Source organism: Andrena cerasifolii, chromosome 5 (genome assembly GCF_050908995.1).
Source record: "Andrena cerasifolii isolate SP2316 chromosome 5, iyAndCera1_principal, whole genome shotgun sequence".
Lineage (NCBI taxonomy): Eukaryota > Metazoa > Arthropoda > Insecta > Hymenoptera > Andrenidae > Andrena > Andrena cerasifolii.
The window spans coordinates 4,880,124-4,906,199 of NC_135122.1; the positions used below are offsets into that span (position 1 = coordinate 4,880,124).

Here is a 26,076-nt window from a genome sequence, read left to right on the forward strand (position 1 = left end):
TTTATCTCAAAGCTACGTTTTCTAAAGTGGTTGACACGATCGGACAGAAACTAATGGACAGATTGACTTGAAATTATTGTCGACTCGAATGAAAAAGAAATTGTTCGCGGGATGTTCTCCTGTAAGTATCGTGTGCTCTTTCTTTGTTTATGATCAAATCAGAATTACTTAGTAATACCAATAATTGCAGTATGAAATTAAATTAAGTAATTCTAGAATTGGCACTGGGTCGGAGTTTCAAACTAAATCAACCGGGTAAAAGTATCGATAGGCCGAAAAATGCAAAGATTAAAAAATAATTGAAATAAATAAGAATAGGTGTATCAAAAAGAATTAGTTCTTTGATTTTTGTTACTGTTATTTTCTTCATGTCGCACAGTTTTACCATGAAACATATAAAAATCTGATAGGAGATAGGACACGAGTTCGAGGCATTGTAAGCCAAGATCACGCGTATCTCGGATCTACGTATACTTTACGCAAGGCAAAAAATAAGGTTGTTTAACCCTTCGTTGATACACCTCCTTTTTCGATCAACTTTGACATACCTGGGTGGCTCACACCCGGAACAATTTTTGAACGTCTGCCATTCTCATCTGAAGAATCCAATCGTTATGAAAGCAATCATGGGTCAATTTCAAGGCCTCTAGAATGTATTCCAATAGTTTTTGATTGACATTTTATCACAGTTTTTGCAAAAAAAAAAAAAATCTAGATTACCATATGTCGAGAAAACACGAGTAAAATCTTTAAAAAATTGTAACTTCTACAAATTTCAATATTAGAAGCTAAAAATCTACAGAGTTATTGTTCAGATATACTATTTTCAGAGAAAAAATAGTTTCTAAGTCGACTTTGGAAAAAGGTATTTATTTTGCACATAGAAGGTACAGAGCGTCAAAATCACTTTATGGATGGCTCACACCCAGACTGTCAACAAAGGGTTAATAGTACCTAGACACTCAGAGTCTCGGAAGCGTACCACTAATTTAACTTGCAATGAAAAATAGCAATTACATTGTTACCAATCGCACATCTATTAATCAATAACATTTACTTCCACCGAAAATTAATGGCGAAGTTAGATCAACTGAACGTATTTCCTGTATCAGGGTTACTTTGATCGAAGTAAAGATAGATGTCTTTCATCAGCAATGGGTGCTTGTTATCCGAGCGTGCTTTCTGCCCCTGTTTCAGCATTCTCAGAGGCTCGCGGTTACGCCATCGAGCGCGAGATATATCTAAACGCGCTGAAGAAAACGCCACTTGACGAGAAGATCGATACAAACAAAGTGATTCCAAACCCGCTGCTAGCATCGAGGCCCGAAATAACGAAAAGAGGGAAAATACGATTATCGTTCAACTATCCAGCGGACCGTGCGGCTATGGGTCCATATTTAATGGGGCCGCCGGGTTTCGCACGTGCGCGACGCAGCTTCGCGAAAGATGGTCCGTTTTCGCCGCAAAACTTCGGCTTCGGCGGTCCCCCGCGAGGTTTCCGTCCAATGCCACCTCCGCTTGGTATGCCACCGATTCCATCGCCGCCAGGCCCTCCACCTCTGTACGGACCAAGGCCCCTGAAATACGGACCACCACCGCGACCAGCCATGCCTCCTCTGCCACCTAGACCGCCAGGATTCCTTATTCCAGGTTTTCCGCCACCACTGAGCTCAAGTCGAACGCCAATCGGGTCCCGGTTACCCGGTCCACCGCCTATGTTGCCGCCACCGAAAATGCCACCGCCACCTCCACCACCACGCGCACCAGCTCGGTCCGTTAAACGACTCGCGTCGCACAAGAGGAAACAGCACATACGGAATGTCATCGTGGCGCCGATTAGGAACTCCGACGCAATCAGACGGAACAATCGGCCAAATAGGATACCGCTGAAGCAGCACAAGGAACAGGACTTCACCGTAGACACTTTCGAAGAGAACTTACTCACAGTCACCAGCCAACCGCACAGGCGGCCATTGAAAGGAAGATTTAACCAAGCCAAGTGACGACGTGCCATTTAGGAGGCATTATATTACTTAAACGTACAATATCCTGTGTAATTCGCCATCGCCGAGATTCGCAGCCTCTCCGCGACCCGAAACACAACCCCTGGAGGGAAAGCAACAAGCCAAGATGGACAGTGACGATTACTGGCTAGGACGACACTGAACTTTTTTTCTGACATGGGCGAGGGGAGAAGGCAAACGAGGATTTATCGAACGGATGAAGTGAGACTTGAAGCTTGGAAAAGGAAAGCTTATGCCGCGAAATACTTTACGTACTTCTCTCAACGTACCCCGCTTTTCGACTTTATTTTCAAAATTACATTCGTGAGTGGCGAACGTAAACAGAGCTGGTATTTACCACTTTCATCGCAGATCAGTGTTTAATGCGCGCGTATCACAGTTCTGCACTGATGGCTAAGCATGGAGAGCGCAGCTGCGAGGTCCTTAACTTCAGGCACCAATACCGATTCAGTTTCTTGTCCTTGGATCGAGAATAAAACAGTGGAATATAATCGCATTTGCTCGATCCTGAAAGTGCTAGTAAATTTCAGTGGCATTCTGATTATAAAGAGAGATCTGATCTGCTAAATGATAATGTAACTATTTTTGATTCGGCGTAACTGGGCGCACGGAGTTGCTCCGTCACAGTCCCAAAGTTCGCATCGTTCAGCCGGCCTATCATATCTATGGGATGACTCGGTATTCAAGGAGTAAGTCAGCGCAGAATCTTCTGACGGCTGGGTCAGGTCGGAGACATTAATCAGTCCGCCTGTACTACCCGATGCCAAGACAGCCTGCTTACTAGTGCGAAATGCCAAACTAGTGTCATCTTCCTTGCGAGGTTCCCAATACCCACCTGGAGGATTATTTTTATCGTCCAATTTCGGATTACTGCATCGTATGTCCCGGGATAAAATAAACGCAACATCTCCCTGTGCTCGATGCCGCCTGCTATGAGCCTGTGGTCATAACTTACGTCAAAAATATTCATTGCGTGTAAGTAAGAGTTAATAAGCAGCTTGTACTTTGACACTGTATTTGCGAGCAAGAGAAAAAGTGGTTGTGGAATTGAAAGACAGCACCGAAGGTGGAAAGCTGAAGACCTAACCCAAACCACTTTCCACCAGGTTCCATCAGTTTTCCATCTTTGGTACTATCTTTCAATTCCACAACCACTTTTCCTCTAGCTCGCAAGTGCAGTGTCAAGGGACGAGCTGCTTATTAATTCCTACTTACACGCAATGAATATTTTTGAAATATGACTGAGAGATGTAGGTGCTCAGATGTTTCTTCAGGATTTGATTGGCTTCGGTGCGAAACGTCTATTACATTTAATGTGCCAGCAAGAAATTCAACTATGCTTAGAGTCTGTTAATTGAAAGATTTCCAACGTTGAATGCCTTTGTATGTACACATAATTCAGGGCGAAGTGTTGGGGTGGAATATGTACAGTTTTATTTTTGCTCGAGATTTAGCAAGCCTTTATTGAAATTGGCAATCTTTATAGCTATGATTTCTCCGTGCAAGTCATTCCGTGTTGCTAGATTTCGTGCTTTCGGTAGCATTATACCATATTTAGTAGCATTAACAGAATAATGCCGCAAAGGTGCCAAAAAATGGCACTTTTTTTCGTTTATATATATTTCGTAAATGCGGTGCAGTCGATGTTGTCGCTCGTGGGTTAAAAGTACAATGAAAGATACTGGTGTATTTGAAAATTTATGTTGTATTAAGAATACTATGATTAATGCTATGAATAAAAAACAATTTATTCTATTTAAGCGCCGACTACTTGACAAGATGAAACGTGAAGGTAGTCGCGCTTTTTTTTTATAAAATTCAAAGTGTACGATTAAAATGACAAATATAATGACAAAATAGTGGTTCGTTAATATGCTTTCTCTTCTGTTCCTATTTAAACCTAATGAATACACAGTAAAAAGGCTATTGCATATTAAGCTGCAGTATTCCATTTTGTGTACGCGAAGTTGGCGCCCCATGTGTAAGCCAACTTGATATTATCAAGTCCGGATCTAAATTCTTTAGAGACATGTTTAACGCATCTATGTTTATACGTTCCAAATCAATGTTCTGGTAGTTATAAAAATATATAAAGAGCGCCTGTCTTAAGGGGACGTTCCGGTCTAAAAATCGATTTTTTTTTATTTTATTTTTCGAATGTTCAACCTTTTAAAAATATTCGTGTAAAAGGATTTTTTTTTAAATTCGTGAAATTCCCTAAGTTACAGACATTTTAGTAGCGGCAAACTGGTAACACCCGGCCACTCGGTGCTCACGTAAAACTTTAAACGCGTTTTTCTTGAAACAGTGTCCTCTAAATCGGTGGAACCAATATCTCGAAAAGTTATTATCCGATTCGGCTGAAACTTTTTTTATTTTGAAGAATATACTTCTGGCTCGTGGAGAAACCAGCAAGATTAAAAAATAATAAAAAATTGTAATTTTTAAAGGCTTTGAAAGGACGAAAAATATAGGGAAAAAGTGATTTCAAACTTCAAGTGTCGTTATTTTCTCAAAAAATGTAATTTTTTGTCACTTTTACTGCTCAGACCACGAGCGAGGTTCATGCCATTTAATAATCTGACATTGTTTTTTATTTCGGATCAGTAGTTTAGGTGCTACAGGTTTGACCATTTCGCATGAATTTTTTGGTGCCTTGACTTTAACGATTTCCCAGTGCCGTCTGCAATGATTAATTATAAAACAAAAAATATATTTCTATAGTTTAAGACCTCTGTAATACAATGCAAAAAGTCCCATTAAATTATGCGAAGTAGTTTTCTTTTAATTAATTCCATAAGATCAACTGTTTTTATGGGCTCTAGACCGGAACAACCCCTTAACGTAACTTTTTAACGTAAATGAAATTTCTCTTCCAAAGGTGTCAATAATAACTGAATGAAGAAATTACTCTTCCTACACTGCAGTGGCTTTTAATTTATACCAATTCCGTCACAAGGTAGGTATGAATATAATGTTAAATGTGCAGAATGTGCTACTCTAAAGAGAAAGAACCGTTCAACTCATTTAAATCATATTTAAAGAGTTCTCCCCCTTACCATTACTATTAATAAGCCACCGTGGACACTGCTCATCATTTGATTTTAATAATTTAAATACTTGTTACAACACAAAATCGGAAAGTAACCGGATCTCGAGGCGTCAATTACACCCCCTTACAGTGAATTTCGCAGCCAAAAAAAAAAAGAAAAATGCGTAATACCTATTTATATATCCACATATTCTAAATTTCACAATTTTTCCAATTTACGAGTCGGGGATCTTCCCTTGCAACTAGGTAAAGTATGACGAGGAAGGAGTTCGTGGTTGAGTTCTTAAGTTGAAACGCGGAATGGAGAGCAAAGCGAGCGAGAGGGGTACCTATCGATGCACGCACGACTCGCGGTGTTCTCTCGAGTCTTATTCCGGGCAATCGTCGACTCAGCCTGGTGCGTCGCTGTATATGTTACACAAACTATACATCAGCAGGCGTTGGACGTTTGACGTCGGCTTTGTTACGTAGGCAGGTATCGCTCGTGCTGCACACGCAATTAAACTTACTCAGGGGAGATGGTCGACGCGGGCCGTGACTCGTCGTACGTCTCGTGTCTCGTTCCGAGATATTAAAGTGATTCAATATTCGGGCCCTGGCCATGGGTCACGCGTGTAGGAGGGACACGTCTCTTGCGCGCCTGACCATATATCACGAACTGCCGTTGGCGTGCGTGGAATAATTCCACGAGAAATTGCACGCGTCATACGCGAGCAACGCCCTGACTCTCGGCGATCTTTGCTAGCGGCTCTCGATGCGCGTCTTGAAACAAGGAAGGATATAAATCAAATATACGTATACTACGTCCGCGTATGGAATGCACCATTGCGGGGTGAAACGTTAAGCAGAGGATCAATGAATTATATTTCCCTTGCATTCGATTCCGCAACGTAATTATTAATCGAATAATAAGATACAAATAAAGCCGCGTGTTTCACAAGGTAATGAAAAATCTGCAAAAGTGCAGCTTGCCTCGTGCACGCAGGCCAAAAGTATAATTTTCCAGCCCGAGGTTAATTCAAAGTCGTCTCGTAAGATGTGAATAGATTCGTGCTGACGTTAAGCCGTAATATGCACTTGACAGAACTAAATGGTTTCGTTTAATGGAATAATAATGAGGTCAGTAATTTGGATGAAATGATTTCGGGGGGATGAACTCCTTTGGGGCTCTTTGAATTATGTTTTGAGAATTATTGTCGCGTCTTAAGAGCTACGATAATTCTTTAGGGGTTCGGTTTCTGGTGAAATAGCATGTGGAGTTTTCGCTGCACTACCTCTTCTGAATTCCGTGCTTTCTCATTTTCAGCCTAAGCTCTTGAAGTAAGGAAAATATTATACCTGCAGTGGTACAACGCGACGTGCCTTGATGCGATATCAAAGCGAAGTCTATATTTATGCTGGTATTTATATTAAATGGATAAGTGTGGATCGCGTTCAGTTGTATCGTTTTATGGCACGGTTCTCGGTAAAAGCGCAGTAAACGAGATGGCCCAATTAAAGGGTACACCATTGTATTCGTGTAAATAGCCTTATCTTATTATTCTTTCGCGCTCTCTTCAATTGCAAACATTAAGGCACGCCAGATATTAATTACTTTACGTCAAAATAAGGAAGTCTCTTTGAATAATTGTGATTTGTCGCCAATACTTAGAACGCGTCGCAGATAATGGAATATTAAGAAATAAATGTCGATTGTTCGCTCTGGAAATATAAAAAGAATTAATGCTGTTAGTGCTTAACCGGTTGCAAGCGTGGAGCGCAAAGTGGTACGAAGCGTTGGGCATTTGCGCAAGGTAGGGCACGTCATGCTTATGTTTGTATCCTTATATTGTAAGCTCCTGTATTTATTATTAAAAATTAAGAAAAAAGCCTGCAATTTTTTCAGAGATGCATAAACGCATGGTCCAAATTTTAGACGAATGGAATCGCTACTTTATTAAAAAAAATCCCCAATTTTACTATACTTTTAGCCCAAAAAGTAGGACTCCCCTTAAGGGGGGATTCTCGTGTAACAGGCCGCGAAATTTATCATTTTTTTTTTAAAAAACTGTTGTTAATATTGCATTAAACTTTATTGGGATATAAGGAGGCATCTTTAAACTTGCAGAAAATATTTTTCTTATGTAGATTCGTCTTATTATTTATTAATTATTGTGGAATCTTTTCCACCTCTTCGAGGATGTAACTCCCGTCGGCGGGATGTGTAGCACCCGTCACAGTTATCTGATTGCAAAAAGAAGAGAATTTTCTTAAAGTTAAATAATTTACGCTGGTTCTGGACCTAAAATTTTAAATTCAGTATTTATTTATAATATTTTTTCGTCGATATAAAGAACAATATGAAAAATCTGTCTAAGGAAAAAACTTACTCTTTCTTTCAAACGCTATAACTCTTTCAATTTTTCATTTTTTTCCTTTAAAGTGGACCAATACCAGCGGAAACTATCTAGCTTGAAGAAACTTTGATTTATTTTGCAATCAGATGACTGTGATAGGTGCTACACATCCCGCCGACAGGAGTTACATCGTCGAAGAGGTGGAAAAGATTTCACAATAATTAATAAATAATAAGAAGTATCGTCATGAAAAAAATACTTTCTGCGAGTTTAAAGATGCCTCCTTATATCCCAAGAGAATTTAATCCAATATGACCAACAGTTTTTTTTTTAAATCGTAAATATCAGTTACTTTTGGGGCTGTTAGACGAGAAAAAATTCTATTTTTCTTTTTGTTTGATTTTCAAATATTTTAGGGTTTCGAAAATGTCTCTAAAATATTAAGGTGAAATTCGAAAAACTCCCAGAGCTATAGGGGCTTAAGGCCGCAGCGTGGCACGTAATCGTTCCCTCCACTCTTGTATCTAAAAAGGCTATGACTGCCAGCAGAGAAAAGAGAGCTGCCCAACGTGAATTTTTTTAAGCTGAGGAAGGTTTCCTCTACGGTTCTGGTATACCAGATTAGGGATAAGTTACAGAAATTAGTTGTTATCTACCGCAACTTCAGTCGTATAGGTCGTACTGCATGAAAAACTTTAAACGCGTTTTTCTCGAAACAATTCTTTTTAAATCGGGCGCACATTTTTCTCAAAAAATACTGGACCGATTGGGCTAAAATTTGACACACATTCAAAAGTGAATCTGTACCTATAGCTGGAACTAGAATCACATCAATAGTTTTAATACAACCTCCCCACACCTTGTTTTAGCTCAAGAAAAGTCGAAAAAATCAAATATAAATTTTTAAACAGCCGCGATTTCGGTAACAATGTCCGGACTTGGTTACATCTAATTCGGGCGATAACTACACTCATATAGATTAGAAAAATCTTTGGTACTTTCGTTTCAGATGACTAGGACGGCCGCAATTCGTGCGCCCGATGGGGCCGGTATTTTGATGACACGACCTACGCTTCGGCGTGTAACTTGTACAAATTTCAATATAATGCCTTCCAAAAAATTGTGTCGATAGTTCAAACACTACTAAGTATGTGTGCAAAACCGCTGCCCTGTAGGTGCGATAGGTTTTACAGAATTAATTTCCAAATATCACCTTCGAAAACGAGTGTCTAGACTAGAATACCCCCTTAACTCTTAACAGCAAATGGTCACAGAGAACGTGCTCTCACAATAAAAATAATGCGCCGTTCGTGCCCAGAATAGGGAAACAACAGTATCAGAATGATATTAGACCGGAGTGGGGCCATTTTTCGTTTGGCACCGGTGACCTATAAAATTTGTAATCTAGCAACGTGAAGTAATACCAGTGACGACGAACGCGAGCGATAACAGGAACCAAAACAGCGGGAGGAGCTGGTTCGCGCAGCGAGAAACGGCAAGCGATCAATCGACCAAAGAGTTTCCGTTGATTTTGCGAGGACAATCTGTATGAATAACTTCTCCGGGGAAGTGCGCGAGCTAGGGAGTCATTGGGACGCGAAAGAGTTTTGAAGCCGGATTCGATTCCCCGCGCGGAAGGACGGTAAATATCATTGAAGGGTGGTGTGTGTCACTGTGAAAGTAGATCACACGTATGGGGGGGCGTATAATTTGTCACAAGCGGCGGAGAGAAACTCGGAAGGGTACACAGACCTGGAGGCAATCATAGTTCGTAAGCGTGAAGTTGGCGAGGGGAGGGTTAGCGCGGGGGTGGAGGCGGCGGCAAAAGCTAGCCGCAGCCGATACGAAGAATTTCGGAAACTTTCCCCGCGGTGGAAAGGTCCTCGCTCTCCTCGCTGCGATCCCGATGCTCGGAGACAATCCGAAAGCAACTTCTCGTCCTGGATGGCGAGGTTCATGAGGAAGGATCCAGTTGGCCCGTTTCACGCCCCCCCTCGCCGGAGGCAGTTGTTTTCCAGCATTCAGTCGCTGAGCACCTACCTCAGCTAGCCACTAGATTTATCGACATATTTTCTCAGTCTTCTGAGAGACCTTATTTATTTTTGTACAACGACAGCCACCTCGCGTAGCCGTGCTCCCTTCATTTCCCTCTGCCTTTGCCTTGTTTCGGATTTAGTACACTCCGGTCGATGAAATTATTAAAATGGACCGCGAGCAGACTGAGCGGACAGCTCGCGACGACGTGCCGCGTGATTCGAGGATGAACAGCCAGGACAAACGGAACAAATAGTGGCAAATGTCACTGTAGGGAAGAGTTTCCAATATCGTAGTACTTAACCCTTAACTGGTATACTGTTTTTGGCAAACGTGGCTGGTATACTGGGGTCGTGGCAGACCCCAAATAAAAAAGGACACAGAAATTTGTAAAGTCGACACTAGAGCAACCTCTATGAATATTTTGTTCTTAGGTAATATGTAAAATAATAGAAACCTAGAAAGTTAAAGTATTATTGTAAAATTAATTAGAAAAACAGTTTACAAGCTTAGACAACCAAAAATTTTGCAGCGAACTTCGCGTGCCTGGGGTCATGAGCGACCCCAAGATACCAGTTAAGGGTTAAGGGGACTAGGCAGTGGAAAAATTGATTTTTTATTGCATTTTTCGAAAGTACTATCTTTTCTGAATAAAATGCCGCTTGGTTTATAGTAAAATTCGCTAAATTGTAGATTTGCCAGCTAAAAACGTGAAGCGGCAACCTATAGCGTCGCCTTTGCCCAGAAAGTTTAAACGCGTTTTTCTCGAATATTTGTTACTCTTCATTTTTTTCCTAATTGCGAACGAATTGAGGTTCAGATCGACTTGGAAAAAATTACAGGATGTGTAAAACATGTGCCATTTCGGGGAAAACCTCTTATAGGGTCCGTAAAAATTCGAGATTTTTATAAAAAATTAAGAAGTCACCGATTTTTTTTAACCCAAACCATCATTGTTTGTGCGCTACAAAAATCCGGTGACTTCTTAATTTTTTATGAAAATCTCGAATTTTTACGGACCCTATAAGAGGTTTCCCCGAAATGGCACACGTTTTACACATCCCGTAATTTTTTTCCAAGTCGATCTGAACCTCAATTCGTTCGCAATTAGGAAAAAAATGAAGAGTAACAAATATTCGAGGAAAACGCGTTTAAAGTTTCTGGGCAAAGGCGACGCTATAGGTTGCCGCTTCACGTTTTTAGCTGGCAAATCTACAATTTAGCGAATTTTACTGTAAACCAAGCGGCATTTTATTCAGAAAAGATAGTACTTTCGGAAGATGCAATAAAAAAAATGGATTTTTCGACTGCCTAGTCGAAAACAGCTAAAATATTGCAAATTAATTTTCATCGCAGGCGAACATCTGTAAACATGTTTTTTTCTGGCGACTTATGTGTTTGGTTTTTTGGTAGAGGAAGTGGGGCAAATATAGGCTAGGGTGTTAGTTAAAATATTAGTTTATAGTGTGCGTTTCACCATGTTTAACATATAGATTCAAGGGTGGCATCGAAAAAATCTTTAACAGTTGTGGCAAAAATCCTGAAATAAAAGTGCTAGCTCATATTTCAACCACTTCCTCTAATTGTTTCATTGGTAATTAATATCTTGAGTAAAACGAGCGTGATATACAGACTGAAGGAACTTAAATAATCTACAATGATATTAGATTAATTAAAAAAAAAATATTCTACCACATCAAAACAAGTTCTATAACGCACTGGTGGCCAACGCTGTAGTTATTTTCGATTCAAAATAGCTGCTGAAGTTCGTATCGAAGAGGGATTCGGCGAATTGAAAAGTTGCAAGTATCTGTTGCAAAATACGTGATAGTAATAGCTAGTCGATATCTATTGAGCGTAGATCCGAGTTGTACACATGACACGCATATTTCGAAGGCATTGCGACTCGATGAAATGTAAAACTTCCGCTAAACGGCTGGCCGAAAGGAGAAGCTTGGGAAGCGGCGAAAAGGAAGAAGAAAGGGGAAGCGGGCTCTTTATGGACTTGTTTGTTGCTCCGTGGCTTTTTAGAAATTATGCGAAAAGTTCGAGCCCGTGTCGGAACGTATCCGCAAGATCGTTTTAGACGATCGCACGACAGTTAGTCGAGGTAATTTCCTCTTTCGTGGTAATCGAATATCGAGTACGCGCATTTTTATAAATAAAAGTTTGAATCGCGCAATCCAGTTTGTAAGGCAAATTTACGCGCTTGCTTTGGAACATTCCGAACTCTAATATCTTGGGAATCTGTGACATAAGATTTCAAGACTATCTCGTTTCTATTAACTTCCAACTGATCTAAGTTTCTAACTGACGATTCTGTAAAAATGTTTGATAAAAATATCAATTGTAAACATTTCTTTTCTATTCCTGCAATCGTTGCATAAGTGTAATATAAGCACGTGAGTTGCATGCTTCGTTTCAGCTGGGACTGTAAGAGCCAAATTTTAATGTTGCTGTATTTTTTAATGGTTTCTTAGCGTATAAAAAAAACTAAATTTCAATTTAATATACGCGAAGAGTGTCTTGCAATTAGTGGTATAACCAGTTCGTGATAACCCAGACCTAACCCAGACCTTCTTATATCGCTCTGAGTTTAACCAGCACGTATATGCATATTGCATCTTGCATATCATAAAATAAAGTTTACATATAATTTTTACACCAGATATAAGAGTGAATAAGTGTTTAGTTTACCGAAGAAATGCTACATGTATTAGTATTAATAATTTACAATTACCCCCTTACAATCTAAAATACATAATATACATGTACATACTAGAAACGCAGTCAGATTTATTCTACATACATATATTTAATATTTAATTCTAATATCATACATAGCATATGCACACATACACACATTCACGAATGCACGCACAAGAAAGAGAGAAAAAGATCAATGCAATTTAAACATATTTATTCAGTTTAGCAACACCGATTCGGATCGCAGCGCCAAGTATTTTGAATAAAATATTTATTCGCATTAAAATATTTATTTGTATAAAAATATATCTGCTTAATATTATGTAACACATTTTCATTTAGTATAAATAGCCATTATTATAATTGGCGCAATTTTTGTGTATCATTAATTAATTTTCTAAAGCTATTAACTTACGACAATGTTTTTAAATGCGATTCTTTTTGATGGGTTAATTAAAATATCCGCGATATGAGTAATGTAATGAACACAATGTACGAACACAGCATTTTAGCTGTGTACATGTAGTTGTGTCATCTTAAGCACAGTTGGAAACCACCATGTACTTGCAGCCCATTTTGATTTCACATCTTTTTTTTATTTTGTAATTATCATTATCTTCTATTTTCTGTGATTTATTTGATTTCGCGTGCTTGGCGTAATTTCTTTACTTTTTTTAAGTTTCTTTTTATGGGGATTGTATATTATTCCTGAAAAAAATTCATAAAAATGGCTTACTATTCCAGCCGTCACAGTGGTGTTCCTCCTTAAGAACCCTTGGCCGCAGTGTATGTTACCAGTCGGGTAGCGTAGATTGCCAAGGTAAAAACTTGGTGGGAGAAAGATTTCGGAAGCAATAGAAATTTTATTGTACAGTCGAAATGGTCCGACGGGACCTCGTAACCCGGCCGGGTTGAAGGGTTCGTGTTCCCTCGTGCAGATTGGCAATTAGTTCCGATTAATTCTTTAAAACGGGGAGAGAACCGGCCACGTGTTCTGCGGTAGGTAGGGTCCTTTTAGTGGAATAGTAGGAAGCTGAGCGTCAGCCACAGAAGGATCCAGGCTGAACGTATACTCTGCTCTATCTTTCTCGCCCTTCCTCCTGTATCTATCTATCTATCTAATTATCTATCTGCGTCTCCGGATAACGCACCGTGTTTGATGTGGACGAGACCGTATATGCGGCAGGATGGCAGGCCGCACCACGCCGTGCCGCATCGATGCGATGCATGTGGCAATGCACTTTAGTGCCGCGGCGCGGCCTACTTAGCGGTCGGCTTGATTAACGTCGAGTGATTAATAGACGCTCCCTCTGTTCGTAAGCAACCCCAACAGCGGCTGCTTCGAAGATCTAATCGCGCGATATTTATTGCCCTACGCATCGTCCACCTCGAGAGCCTCGCCACGCCGATTTTGCGAATTCACCTTCTCTTCTTCTCCTCCTCCACCATTCCTCGCCCCTTCTCCCCATACACCTCTTCTCCTCGTTTTTCTCTCCCCTTTATTGTCGTTTATTTCGCCTCGAACGCGCGAATCTTTTCTCTCTCTTTGCGCTCCCTCTCAGTCGTTACCCAGCTTTTTCTCAACTGCTGCTCGATTAGGAGGGATGAAGCTACTTGTCGCTGCGGGGATTTATGCGCGGTATCGTTCGTTTAGAAACGAAATCGGCAGAGTGGTATTCCACGCACATTTTGCGTGGCAGATTTTTTATTCGCTCTTGCGTATGTTTGAGATGCGAAATGTCAGATCTTTTCGTTTTGAGGAATGACTTGGGTTGTTGTTGTTCGCGAGTGTTTTGCAAGAACTTATATGAGTAGAAGAGAGTCATTTTGCTCGCTCGTATAAGTAATTGGGACTTACAAGATACTATTTATTACAGGCTTGATTGAGTGGATGAGAAATAATTGAATTTTTTTAGCAATTTTCTACCGTCATATGATTAAAGTTTCCGTTTATATTTTGTATAATTTATTTGTTCTTTGCTTTTTTTAAATCGGTAGTGATGAACTTTTCAGATTGCTTTTTTTATGTATGGCAAACATAAAAGCTACACTTACAGTGGACGAAAGAAAGTTTACAACTTTTAAAGTCGCATTTTTACAATTGGTCCAGACGACATGAGGTTTTTTTGAGAAACTAGAAGGATTAGTTTGCTAAGTGGCGTTGTTTCGTCATTTTGAAAAAAAAATGCAATTCAGAATAGCAAAGAAAATAGTAAATGTCGTTTTTTAAACTTTTTTTGTGAGCCTGTAATGATAATTCAAAAAACCTGTTTGTAGATTGAAGTAAGTTATATATATATTATATTCCTCGTATTTCTTGTAAGGATGCTTTTACAATTCCATGCGACTATTAGAATTATATCTTAATAGCTTTACTACTCGGATTCGCTCGAAATTTAGATTCTGATTTTAAAAAAAAAAATTATCCAGATGAATGTGATTTTTTTCACAAAAAAAGAATTCTCTCAACGGACCGATTCTCTTAACGGAACACACTGTAACAAACTTACTTTCTATTATTGGTCCGAAACATCAGCTAAAATCTTTAACAATAAAAACAGTAGAATAATGAAGAATAATAAAGTCTCAAAAGGTAGATAATATCAGTAAACCATTATGAAGATTTTTTGGAAATGCGAACGCAGAAACAGCAAAGCACCCAAAGTACATATCTACAATGTTTCGACTTTATGTGTTCAGACAAGTTGCGATTTGCAACTCGCGCGATTTCGAAATAGTGGAAAGTGAGAATATCGTTGTAAAAATAAATATAGTTCAGTTACTTATATGCGACTTAATATTATTATTTAAATAAATCATTATTACTATTGTCCTTATTATTATGAAATGACTACGTTTATTTATTATATTTTTTAGGTGTTCATAAAGTAATTCACATTTTTAAAAAATCCCGACACGCTCGGGATGATTTATATCAAATCCCGGGATTTTTAGAATCCAAAAAACATCGCGGGATCCCGAAATACCGCATCCCGGGATTGTATTCCCTAAGCACGAGCCATAGTATTTTATTGTCACCAAGCTTCTCTATATACTCTATTACGGATACTGTAATAAAAAACAGTAGACTATATAACGTTTAATAAATTATATATCACAGTGTCATTCAGTTTTGTTGTAAATATTCATATATCTTGATATTAGTTCGATTAAAACATGAAAAATTCTGGTAAATATGCCGAGTTCTCCGAACCAATTATCTTTACCCTTTGACTTGCGACTAGCACTTCTGATTAATATTTTCCGTGACAACTTCTGACCCGCTCAGACAATCGTCTGTAATATTTCCCAACATGTTTGCAAGCTTTCCTTGATTTTTAAATGAAACGTAACATTCTGTTCTGAACATTAATATGCTAAATTTCCTCTGCTAGTTGGAAATTTTAACACTAACACAGGGATACGAGAAAATGTTTTAACACACAATTTCAATGTCCTCGGTATGTGAATATGGCGTAAATTTTTTTTTTCTTTCTGCAAGATCATGAATATCTTTTTCCAATGAAAGTACCTACATGTGACTTATTCACCCTTCAAAACTATTCCAATTATGTGCAATACATGTTTTCATATTTTCATACCTAAAGTGTATCTCGTAAATTAATAAAAATATTAAAAATATTGCAACACACGCGCGCACGCATATTTAAGAAAATTACATCTACAGTTCATACGTACTTGTATGTATGTAGCAATTAAAATGCTTGGAAATGCTTTGATTCTATTTCAGATAGCAGAACTGTTGTCAAACAGTAGCCGCTGGTATTCTAAACATATTATTCACCTATTGTTATCAGAGATAGCAGTAATTTGAAAGCAGTTAGAGAAAGATGAAAAAGCAAAATCTGATATCAAAGCAAAATTACCTAGTAACATATTAAAGCATTATTCCTTACAATATTCTGTATTATATATTAATTATAGAGTTTTATGTAACAAGTGGTACAATCGTGAAGGGGATGATCCCAGATATAAAAACAAAATCTAAAAGTTCTAGCAAAATATTTGTATGCGATGCTTTGGTTCCCAGAGAAATTAGTTTAAATATTACCTACCTGAAGCAATGAAAGCAGCAAGCCTCAGCAATAGTTGCACCCTGTAAACCGACGATCCTTGTCTTTACAGACTATATTTCAGTCCCCCTTCACGAACCCCTTGGCAGAATTAAGCACCCCTACATAACATTCGTGATTAGTCCTCCAAGTATTAGTATAATTTCTTAAGTTATTAATTTCCAATCTGTACATGGCTCGCTCCCACATCGATGGCATAAAAGCACTGCAGCAAGACCTATCGTTTCCCAGCGGGGATGATAATTTACGATTGCACGATGATGTCGAGGCGTAACCAGAGGCAGCCTGGAGGCTGGCCGTTCAGGCATCCGCAGATAGAGTCACTACGCGTCAACGTACGTTTGCGTGGTTTATTTATACACGCGGCTCGAACAATGCGTCGATAATTAAGACGGTGTGTAATTAGCGATTAACGTGGGCTGTTAAAGAGCGCGGTCAGCTGTTGGCGAGACCACGCGTCATATGGAACACTAGTCGGCTGGCCGTAACACACGATCGCGCTCAACCCCGGTATCGTTGAATAATTCACTGATGAAAGTAGCCGCGATATCTCTGCTTTAATACCAACTAATGTGCCCCCATTCCGTTCACCCCGTTTCGTAGCGTGACACGATTCGGGAAATAGTCCTGACAAGTGATCGCGTATCTAGCTTCTCTGCGCGTGGAAGTTCGTGTTTGAGAAAAGTGCAGTTGCTTAGGGAATAATGTCAGTGGAGATGGCATACTTCAGGGCAATCGAAGAGAACGGCGACGGTGTTCGCACCTGCTGAACCAGTGGCTTCGGGAATATATTGTTTTGGGTAAGTATGCGTTGTTTGTCTTGTTTGACTTTGCCGAGGAATAATTAGAATATGGATGATAATTCCTGATTGTTTTGTGCATGTTTGATTTCGTACAAAGTACCTACCTATCTCTGGGATTATTCCGTTTGAGATGATTCAGATGATTGATTAATAATAAAAGTTAAACATTAATGTAACTTTTATATATGTAATTAATATAAATAATGCCACTGCATGTTTGAAACATGAGAGGGTGGTTACAGAGCGAATTCTAGATAGAAGGGAAATGTATTAGGTAACAGGTGACTCAAAATTTTAAAGCTTAAATTTTATATAACTTAACTTTTATAGCTTAAATTTAATAATATATATATATATATAAATTTAAATTTAATATATATATATTATTAAATTTATATTTATATAATTAAATTTAATTATATATATATATATATATATATATATATTTATATATATATAATTTATTACACATATATATATATTTAATTAAATTTAATATACCATTACGCCTAACATCTGCAACCGATCGCAGCGCAATTTTACTGTACAGATCAGTTTCTGGGCAACTGTCGTGTGATTTTTTAAAACCATTAGTTAAAATTATTGTAATGACCGAAGAAGAATTTTGTATAAAACTTGTACACACGATTGAAAAGTATTCGTGTCATGTAATTATAAATTGGTGGAATATTCTAGGAAAGATATAACAGAAATGGCATGGCTTGAAGTATTGCCATGGTAGAGCTACTCGCTAATCAGATAAATAATTCCGTAATTTTAGGGCATTCAATGTATCATCAATTCTATTGGTGTCATCGTGAACCACATCCCGTCGAGGACCCAGTTCCTGATCAGAACCCAATTCCCGATCAGTTTAGGAAAATAAACCAATAATAAGCTTATTCTACTACAAATTTATTCTAACAAATCACTAAATAATTATGAACTATTTTGAAAATACACCACATTTGATAGCTCATAGTAAAACGTGTGAAAGTGGTCAGAAACTGCTCCCCTTTGTATTTTTCACTTTCAAAGTTAAATTACAAAATAATTATTATGTGTGCCCTTCTTTTAATACCAAATTAAAGATAAAACATAGATTTACTGAAATAACATTTTATTTTTTAAATTTAGCTAAGTTTTCCCTTTACACGTTAAAAAACCCACGGTAGTTACTTTTAAGTGATCAGGAACTGGGTCCTTGACGGTATGGTTTCCCTTCTCTTTTGCGAATGCAGTTGTACAGAACACGGACAGCGGGAACTATATTATTTATTGATTTCTCATTTATCAACTGCATTCACATCATCCGAACTACTCGACATCGTGAATAAAACTGATTGAAAGGAAGTTGCGTCGACGTGAAACAGAGCCATGCGATTGATTGACGCCCACTGCATGCGAGTCGTTTCATAGTCGAATTTCAGTTGCGTTGCAGCGGTGGACGAACGGCCTTAGTCTGTATCGATTTTAATTAAAGTGAACCAGGTACGAATCTCGCCTAATTAGGATCTAACGGTAACGGGCCGAGGAACGGCGGTGAGAATCGCGAGCGAGAAATTGGGCGCAGTCTTCGAGATTCTCCGCTCTTGCCTCCTACGACATCGTTGAACGTTCTTATTATCCCCGAGCCCTTTGATCGATACAAACAGATATCGATAACAACACGATCTTATCGCCCAGGTAGGCTCGGTTAAACGTGGATGGTGTTGCATTACACAAAGCCGTGATACATAGCCGGCGATAGTATCGGCGGGCACAAAAAGGCAGAGGGAAACGGAGTGAGATGTTTATTATACGTACTCGACTGTGATACCACTCTGGATAATTAATGTGAATAGCGGGTACTAATAAAATTCTTATCAATCGCGGTTGCGCTCTTCCCTGTTAGGCACATATTTCACGACACATTGTTAGAGTGAAGAGTAAGTGCCATTGAAAATATTTCGTTTTCACAATCACCGAATGAAGATTTTTCTAAAACGAAAAGAACGTTTCCAAGAAGGGCTTCGACATGTCGAGCTGAAAAACCGTTTTGAAAAGAATTGGAATTTGTATAGGTTTCGTAGATCGATCTTGACAAGTATTTAATTAATGTTTGACGCCGCGTTTGTATCGAAAAATATATTTTCAGTCATTAATTGCTATCGAGTAAACGAACAGAATTAGAAATCGAAATAATCAGACGATTGTTTATAGAAAATGTCCACTGTTGCTGTGGCTTCTTTATGATTTTGTTATTTTCAAAAGACGAAATCAATGACGGTACAAAATATCTCTTTCATTTTATTTAATTACAGTTAATTTATCTTTGGTGAATTAGTCGTGTCTATTCTTAAATTTTTAATAGTGAAATAAACGATGAATATTCTTACTTTCTTGTGTCTATTAAGCGATTGAAATTAAGCTCTGAATGCTAGAGGAATAATCAAAAGTTTTCTAAACTTATGATTACTGAAGTTAAAAATCTCATTTAGGGGAATTTATATCACCTTTGTTGGAGGCTTCTATATCTCTTGACAGATATTCCAGATATACATGTTCACTTGGCAAAATGGTGCTGGTTTAAGAACGATAGAAAAAGATGCAAAATGTGTGTTTGCGAAATATTAATTGCGAGCCACAAAAGTGTCTGCTGCAAAAATGTCTTCACATGTAAGAGCAATTCGTTCTATGCAAGTAGGACGTCGCCGGTGAGCTTGTCATAGACTTGTGCTACTGATTTGACGAGATCCACGTGTAGGCAGCAATTGAGACGGTGTCTACATCGTTTCTGCGTCAGGCATAAAAGATCTGGTTAAGAAATGTCACTGTCATATAAATGTATACAATTTCATGTCTGTGGTTTCTTGACATATGACAAGAGTTACTGAAAATGCAATCTACCATTTAGTTAAAAGAAATCGTTGAAATTTATTATAAATTAACTTACGCTGCAATAATTTCCTGCCTATGTGCATGTATATACATTCATTTTTGTTAGTTCACTTCGATTCTCTATTTATATGAAAAAGGGAACTTAATCATTCTTTGATAGATTGATTATTGTTGTTAAACACAGGCTTATTATAGAACTAGCGTCCTCCATCTCGGCTTCGCCCGAGATATTAGCGTGACTGATTCATGTTTATTAGAATTAATATCTTTTAAGGAAATTAAGTATTTTGAAAAAATATTAATTTCTGCATAATATTTCGGAAAAGATAATATTCCCTTCTTTGGGAGATTTATTTTCCCCCCAGCGTAACACATACCAGGCGCTTCTTCGTTCCATGTTAATACGCGGTTTTTAGACATGCTATATAGCCTATGTCAGTCCTAGAGTATTCAGGAATATCGTGTTAAAATTTGAGGAAGATCGGTTCAATAGGTCTTGAGTTTTGCGCGAACATAAAAATCGGCTCTCTCTTTATATAATAATATAGATATAACATATCAAGAACCAAAATGTATAGTGAACCACGAACATGACGCAAACACGTAGTGACAAAATATGAGCTGCATGAAAAGATACATTCTATGTATGGCGTGAAAAAAGCCCATTGGATTAGGAACTTTAGAGACAAAGTGAAGCCCTTCGTTTTGAAAGGTACTGTCAAGAACTGGACAAATTAAGCGCGCTACGCTTAAGGATAAAAGGCCTGTACTCGTTAACTGAAGAGGGATTGCGGTCCTCCTTGACAACGCTCGGCCACGCGCAGCAATCGCCATTCAAAATAAAACTCGACGATTTGGGTTCGAAGGTAATTAGCCAACCGCACACTTCTTTAGCTTCACACCATCACAGTATCGTCCGCTTTGGTCGTTGCGAAACTTTTTAAATCGTCACGTATTCAAAAGGATGTAGTCGCGAATATAGTCCCCGAATATTTTCAGTTAACAGAACCCCTTTATTACAAAATAATAAATGTAAGAAAACGAGGCTCAGCTTTGAAAGCTTCGAGCCTGGATTTTATGCAAACACGTTAAATTAGCAATACCCAAAATGGCAAGTAGACCTAAGCAGCAATGTATATTATAACTTCAAGGAAACTCTTTTGAGGTGTCCTATTGCCGCTATAAAAAGCATCTAAAACAAATTAAAAAAATCCTTTTAAATTTTCTTGCCACAATATAACAATACCTAAATAAATACCAAAAAGATTTACTTCGTTACATGTTGCATTTACTGAGAAGAAAATCTTTAAAGGTAGCTCAATTTTTCTGCCGATCAAAGTAGAATGGCCCCTTAAATCAATCCCACTGTGTAGCCCTGCATAATGCAGACGCGAGGGAATCGAAGTGAACCGTTCGATAAACACTTGCCCATCGCTGATTTCCGTAATGGGGCTTTTAACGCTGTAATGGCGTCAGGCTCGAACTAAAGAATCGCAACGATGATTTTCGAGGAGAAAAATGAAGTGGCAGATGGAAAAAGGATAATAATATAGGTAGCCTGCGGCTGTGCCGATGATTAATAAATCAGGGACGGCGTTGAGAGAACTGTTTAACCTGTAACCCCTGAACGATGCATCGTCCTCTTTCCTCCTTTTACCTTTATCCCTATCGTGCCGTCCCTTTCGCCGCGCGCTGGCTCGCGAGCATGCATCTTTTTCACGGAGCTGCGCCGCCGAAACCGACTTTGTACACCGTGGCGCTGCGCTGTTCCCTCCACGGCCGCTCATGACGATACAGATACCTATGGCGGCCTGTGGGAACCGGGACCGACTCTGAATGTTAATTGTTGTTTAAATTTATGACAGTCCGCCCTCCACCTCGCCGCTCTCCACTCGCGGCACCGTTCTCCCCCATCGAACGGCCGGTTCCATCCCCTTTCCATCCGAATAACCGCGGCTATTCATCCCGCTGTTTCACCGACGATCCCTCGAAACGAGCTCGACGATTAACCACGTTCCGCAGCTCGCACCGCGACCGAGAGAAATTAGTGGCTCGAAGAGAGGCCAGATACAAGGCGCTCGTCTCGTTGTCACCCGCGTGGAACTTTGAGCCCGCCGCGGCTCGACGCATCCCGACTGATAACGCTGACAATGCCCCACCGAGATTACTCGCGATGTTTATGGGACGGAATTGAAGCGGTGCTATTGAATCGATAGTAGCCTATCGGCGGTTATTACTCGACCGGTCCGACTTTTTTTTTTATACGCCACGCGAGAAACAATACCGCTACGTGTTGTCAATGTTACATGAGAATCGCTGGGGTTGAAGGTTTGATTACTGTGGTGATGGGAATTAGCAAGGTTCCGTTGCTATGATAGAGAAAAGAGGAAGGTAGCAGGGGACTATTAACCACGGTGTAATGGGGCGATATTCTCAGTCAGTACTTATTTTTAAGCAAATGCTTAAGAATAAGTAGCGACTGAGAATATCGCTCATAGACAGGTGTTCTAACTCCTGTTCAGAATCTGTGACTTTTTCGTCTTAGTTCTTCTGGCGGCCGGCAGATTTCGTGGCTGTTGTAAAGATATTTACTTATATATACAGGCCTGGTATGGAATTCCTACTCGTAGTGGAAGGGGAACACGCCACGCATGCGCGCGATGACCCCGTGACGTCAAACCAATCGACGCCTAGGTTCAGTCAAATGACAGCGTCGTCACGCGCATGCGTGGCATGTTCCCCCTCCATTAAGCGCAGGATTTTTCTGGCAAGCTCAGTCATACCATTAAAATCTCTATTATCGCAATTTCATTGACACATATTTTGAATGACCAGAACAGTTCTAACATCAACGCCAGTCGGAAAAGAACTTTTTTTAAAGAAGTTTGCGCTACCGACTATATCTATGTACATGTACGATGAAACAGTTAAAAAAATTTCTAAGTATTACTTCAAACATACCTTAATATACAGGCAAAACGCCAGATAGTATATACTTATAGTTTTTGTTAAATAAATTCCCCAAGATGGCTTTGAAAACGGGCAGTTACAGTAGAATAGCCCCCTAACTACTTTGCCTATTATATTTTTTTTCAGTTTCTATGTTAATTTTCGAGTCGGGATTGGATATCAATACGAATGAGAGTAATCTGCTAGTTTGTGAACAATTTTTTACAGTTTCTTAAAGGATAATATTTACAATAAATAATGCCCATGGCAATTTTGACAGTCAAGTTGACAGGTGACGATGGGTTGCTTGTTTGAACGCATTTTGTAGCGTCCATTTAATTAAAATTTTAAAGTTGAAATGTAAGAATGTTCACTATTTTAATATAAAGATTAGTTTTTAGAAATAAGCGATTTTTTCTCAAACCAGGGAGGGACAACTACCCCTTCCCCTCCCCCCTACGGGCGCGCTATATTTTTGGAACTAAGTTCTCTCGAAGATTTATTTACATACCTACTGTTTTTCTTGCTTTCACTGTTCCTATAAATTCTCAAAATTGCTGCATCAAAACTTGACGCACTATATATTCATGCCTTTATCAATACCTACTTGCAGTGCATTCTGCCATCGGCCCCTTTACGCTGCGAATAACGCACAAATAACTTTTCATGAGCTCCAGAAACACATCCCTTTGAATTTAATAACCCCTGCATAGAGCACCTACTATACTCTCATTCATAAAACGAAATCAGTTTCTGTTCGAGAACCGAAGCGCCCGCTGACGAATTCCTCGTTATCTTCTGTCACGTTTCTCGGGCTCTCGTCTAGCCCCCTGAGTAGGTGGCTAGATAGGCCAGTCCCAAGAAGAGATAGGGTGAAATTCGTAGGGCCCGGAATGGGAGGAAGCGTGTGGTGCATTAGTCGCGTGGTGCAGCGCGGATCGAGTGACTCAGAAATTCCTGGAGCCGGGCTGACAGGCGAAATGGGTCAGACGTGGTGCACTTAATAAAGGTAGAATAACGTCCTGGGCCCGCGATTACCATATGAATTGGTGGGCACCGTGAAAAGAAGCGGTCGCGCTATCGTAGGCACGCACACGCGCGAACGTACCGTGGTCGTCCTATTGTGTGTGGTCCGGGGCATGCGCGTGTGCCTGTCATCGACTGTCAACGGCGGCTAACTTGACGAGCCATCACTCAGCTCTCTGTCAACGCGCCACACGCACGCGCGCCTGCGTGGACGCGAACCAGCGAGCGACGCGCGCGGTCCTGCCAACCGGTTTCACAATCGTCCCGCGACTTTATCGCGCCGTATTCTTCTCCCCGGCTTTCTCCCTTCGCTACTTGCGCTTTTTTCCTCCCAGCTGTGCCGGGAAGATGTTCGCGTGCTTGCTGAGCTTTACAGAGACGAAAGGGGCCTAGTTAAGATTTGGTTGAAAGGTCGTCGAATTACTTATCCCGTCGCGTTTTTTGAACTTGATCCAGTTGAGAAACAATTTGTTAACTTTCAATATTTGATGCTTGTAGAGGAGGGTGGAAACTTCTTGGTCGCAGGTGTCGTTGTTAAGGTGAATGTCTCAATTTCTGCTCACCTTCTTTATGACGAGTTACCTCTTAAATGAGCAGAAATTGGGACATTCACCTTAGTTCTATTTTTTCAAAGGAAAGTTGAGATGTAGTTTGAGTAACATAGGATTGAAGTATAATGAGGGAGGATAAGGTACCTACCTACTGTCAAGAAGAAATACAAACTACAAAGAATATATAATTCAATTAAGAAACTTACATTCTGTGGTGCTAATCGAATTGATCAACTGCATAATGGATTCCTTGCACTCTCCCGATTAAATTGACAAAGAAAAATTCAAATCGTACTACTTTCAACGAAACGGGCTTTCCATCCTGCAAATTAATTTTAAAAGTCGAACTTCGAATAACTTTCGAATAAAAGTACGAATGAAACTGGGAAAACCATTCGAAGCTTAAAATGAATTCCCGTCGAATAAAAAAGTCATGCGTGGCCGTCGAATGAATTCCCGTCGAATAAAAAAATTATTTGAGGCGCTTCGAATAAAAACAACCCTTAGTTATTTTTATTTGATGAGTCTCGAATGAAATTTTTGTCTTTTATTCGAAATCAATTTTTTAATTAAAATAATTTTTTGCCCATCTCTGGTGCCAGGCCTTATATCATAATGTTGCTAAAATCCACAATCGGGTATTAAAAATCAACTTACATTCTGTTCGATATCATACTTTACTTTCGCATTCACTAATATTAATCTTATGTTTCCCTCACCCAAGCACAAATATCTGAGTATTTCAAATTTTTACTTCGCCATTATAGTAGGGGTTAACATATCGCGAGTTTCTGCCTCAAAGTTCGTGCTTAAAATTGGACGCGCAGTGTAGAAAAGTTTGAAACATTCAGTTTACCTACATATATGATTTTGATGAAATTGTTGTGCTTAATAACCCAAAGTTGTCGCTAAGCACTACGCACTCGACCTGCCAAAAAAAATTGAATTCGACAGTAACTATTTTTAACTCAGAACACAATGAATTGTACGCGCAAGGTGGTAAATATGTTTCGAAGAAATCTGTGTCTCAAAACGACCGCAGCGCACATATTCGTGTTTCTGGATAACTGTTTTCGTGCAAGAAATTTGCACCTCGAGTTTTAACTTTGCGCCGTTTAGACCGCGCGACAGATGCTACAAAGAAGTTGGTCGCAGCAGCGGAAAAACCCATGCGCGAGAGAGATGCTTAACCAAAAGAGAGATACGTAGCAAGAAATACCTGACTACCTTAAAAGTTAAAAGTCACTGGTGCAAGTGAGGCAAGCAGGGCCGTAATTCGGCACACCCGTAAGGCCATTCGTTTTACGTCGAGTACTTTGTCAATGCTAAAAGTTACTACGAACCACAATACAGACATTACCCTTTTAAGCCCCTTTCAATGCGCTGGAGGCGGCCTCGAATCGAAACGGCGCAATAATGTCATTATTAACGTCAAGAATTTTACGGCTCGTTAATTTCTACCGCGTTTCCCTTTGGAGCAGCAAACAATAATTTCGTTTAATTTGCGGGAGAGATTGCCCCGTAAAGAAAGAAGAAAAAATTCTCACGCGACAAAGTAGGGAAACCAGTCTTTAAGGAGTCGAAAATTCCGCGAGTTCCTGAAGCGTTTTATTGGCGGTAA

At 39.4% G+C, this 26,076-nt stretch overlaps 2 protein-coding genes and 1 long non-coding RNA gene across 3 annotated transcripts in view; 2 read left to right on the forward strand and 1 right to left on the reverse strand.

Moving 5' to 3' along the window:
* LOC143369294 (uncharacterized) overlaps positions 1 to 3,895 on the forward strand; it is a 65,750-nt gene extending 61,855 nt beyond the window's left edge. The window contains exon 9 of the mRNA XM_076813061.1: positions 1,198 to 3,895. Coding sequence (XP_076669176.1) covers positions 1,198 to 2,003 — 806 coding nt within the window. The 3' untranslated portion in view covers positions 2,004 to 3,895. The remainder of the gene's footprint in view (positions 1 to 1,197) is intronic.
* The window catches only part of LOC143369311 (uncharacterized), a 76,078-nt gene that overhangs the window by 16,173 nt on the left and 33,829 nt on the right, over positions 1 to 26,076 (reverse strand). The gene's annotated exons all lie outside the window — the stretch shown is intronic.
* Positions 16,499 to 26,076, forward strand: part of LOC143369301 (fibroblast growth factor 18) — a 197,845-nt gene continuing 188,267 nt past the window's right edge. Inside the window, exon 1 of the mRNA XM_076813086.1 lies at positions 16,499 to 17,046. The gene's annotated coding sequence lies outside the window, so the exon portion shown is untranslated. The remainder of the gene's footprint in view (positions 17,047 to 26,076) is intronic.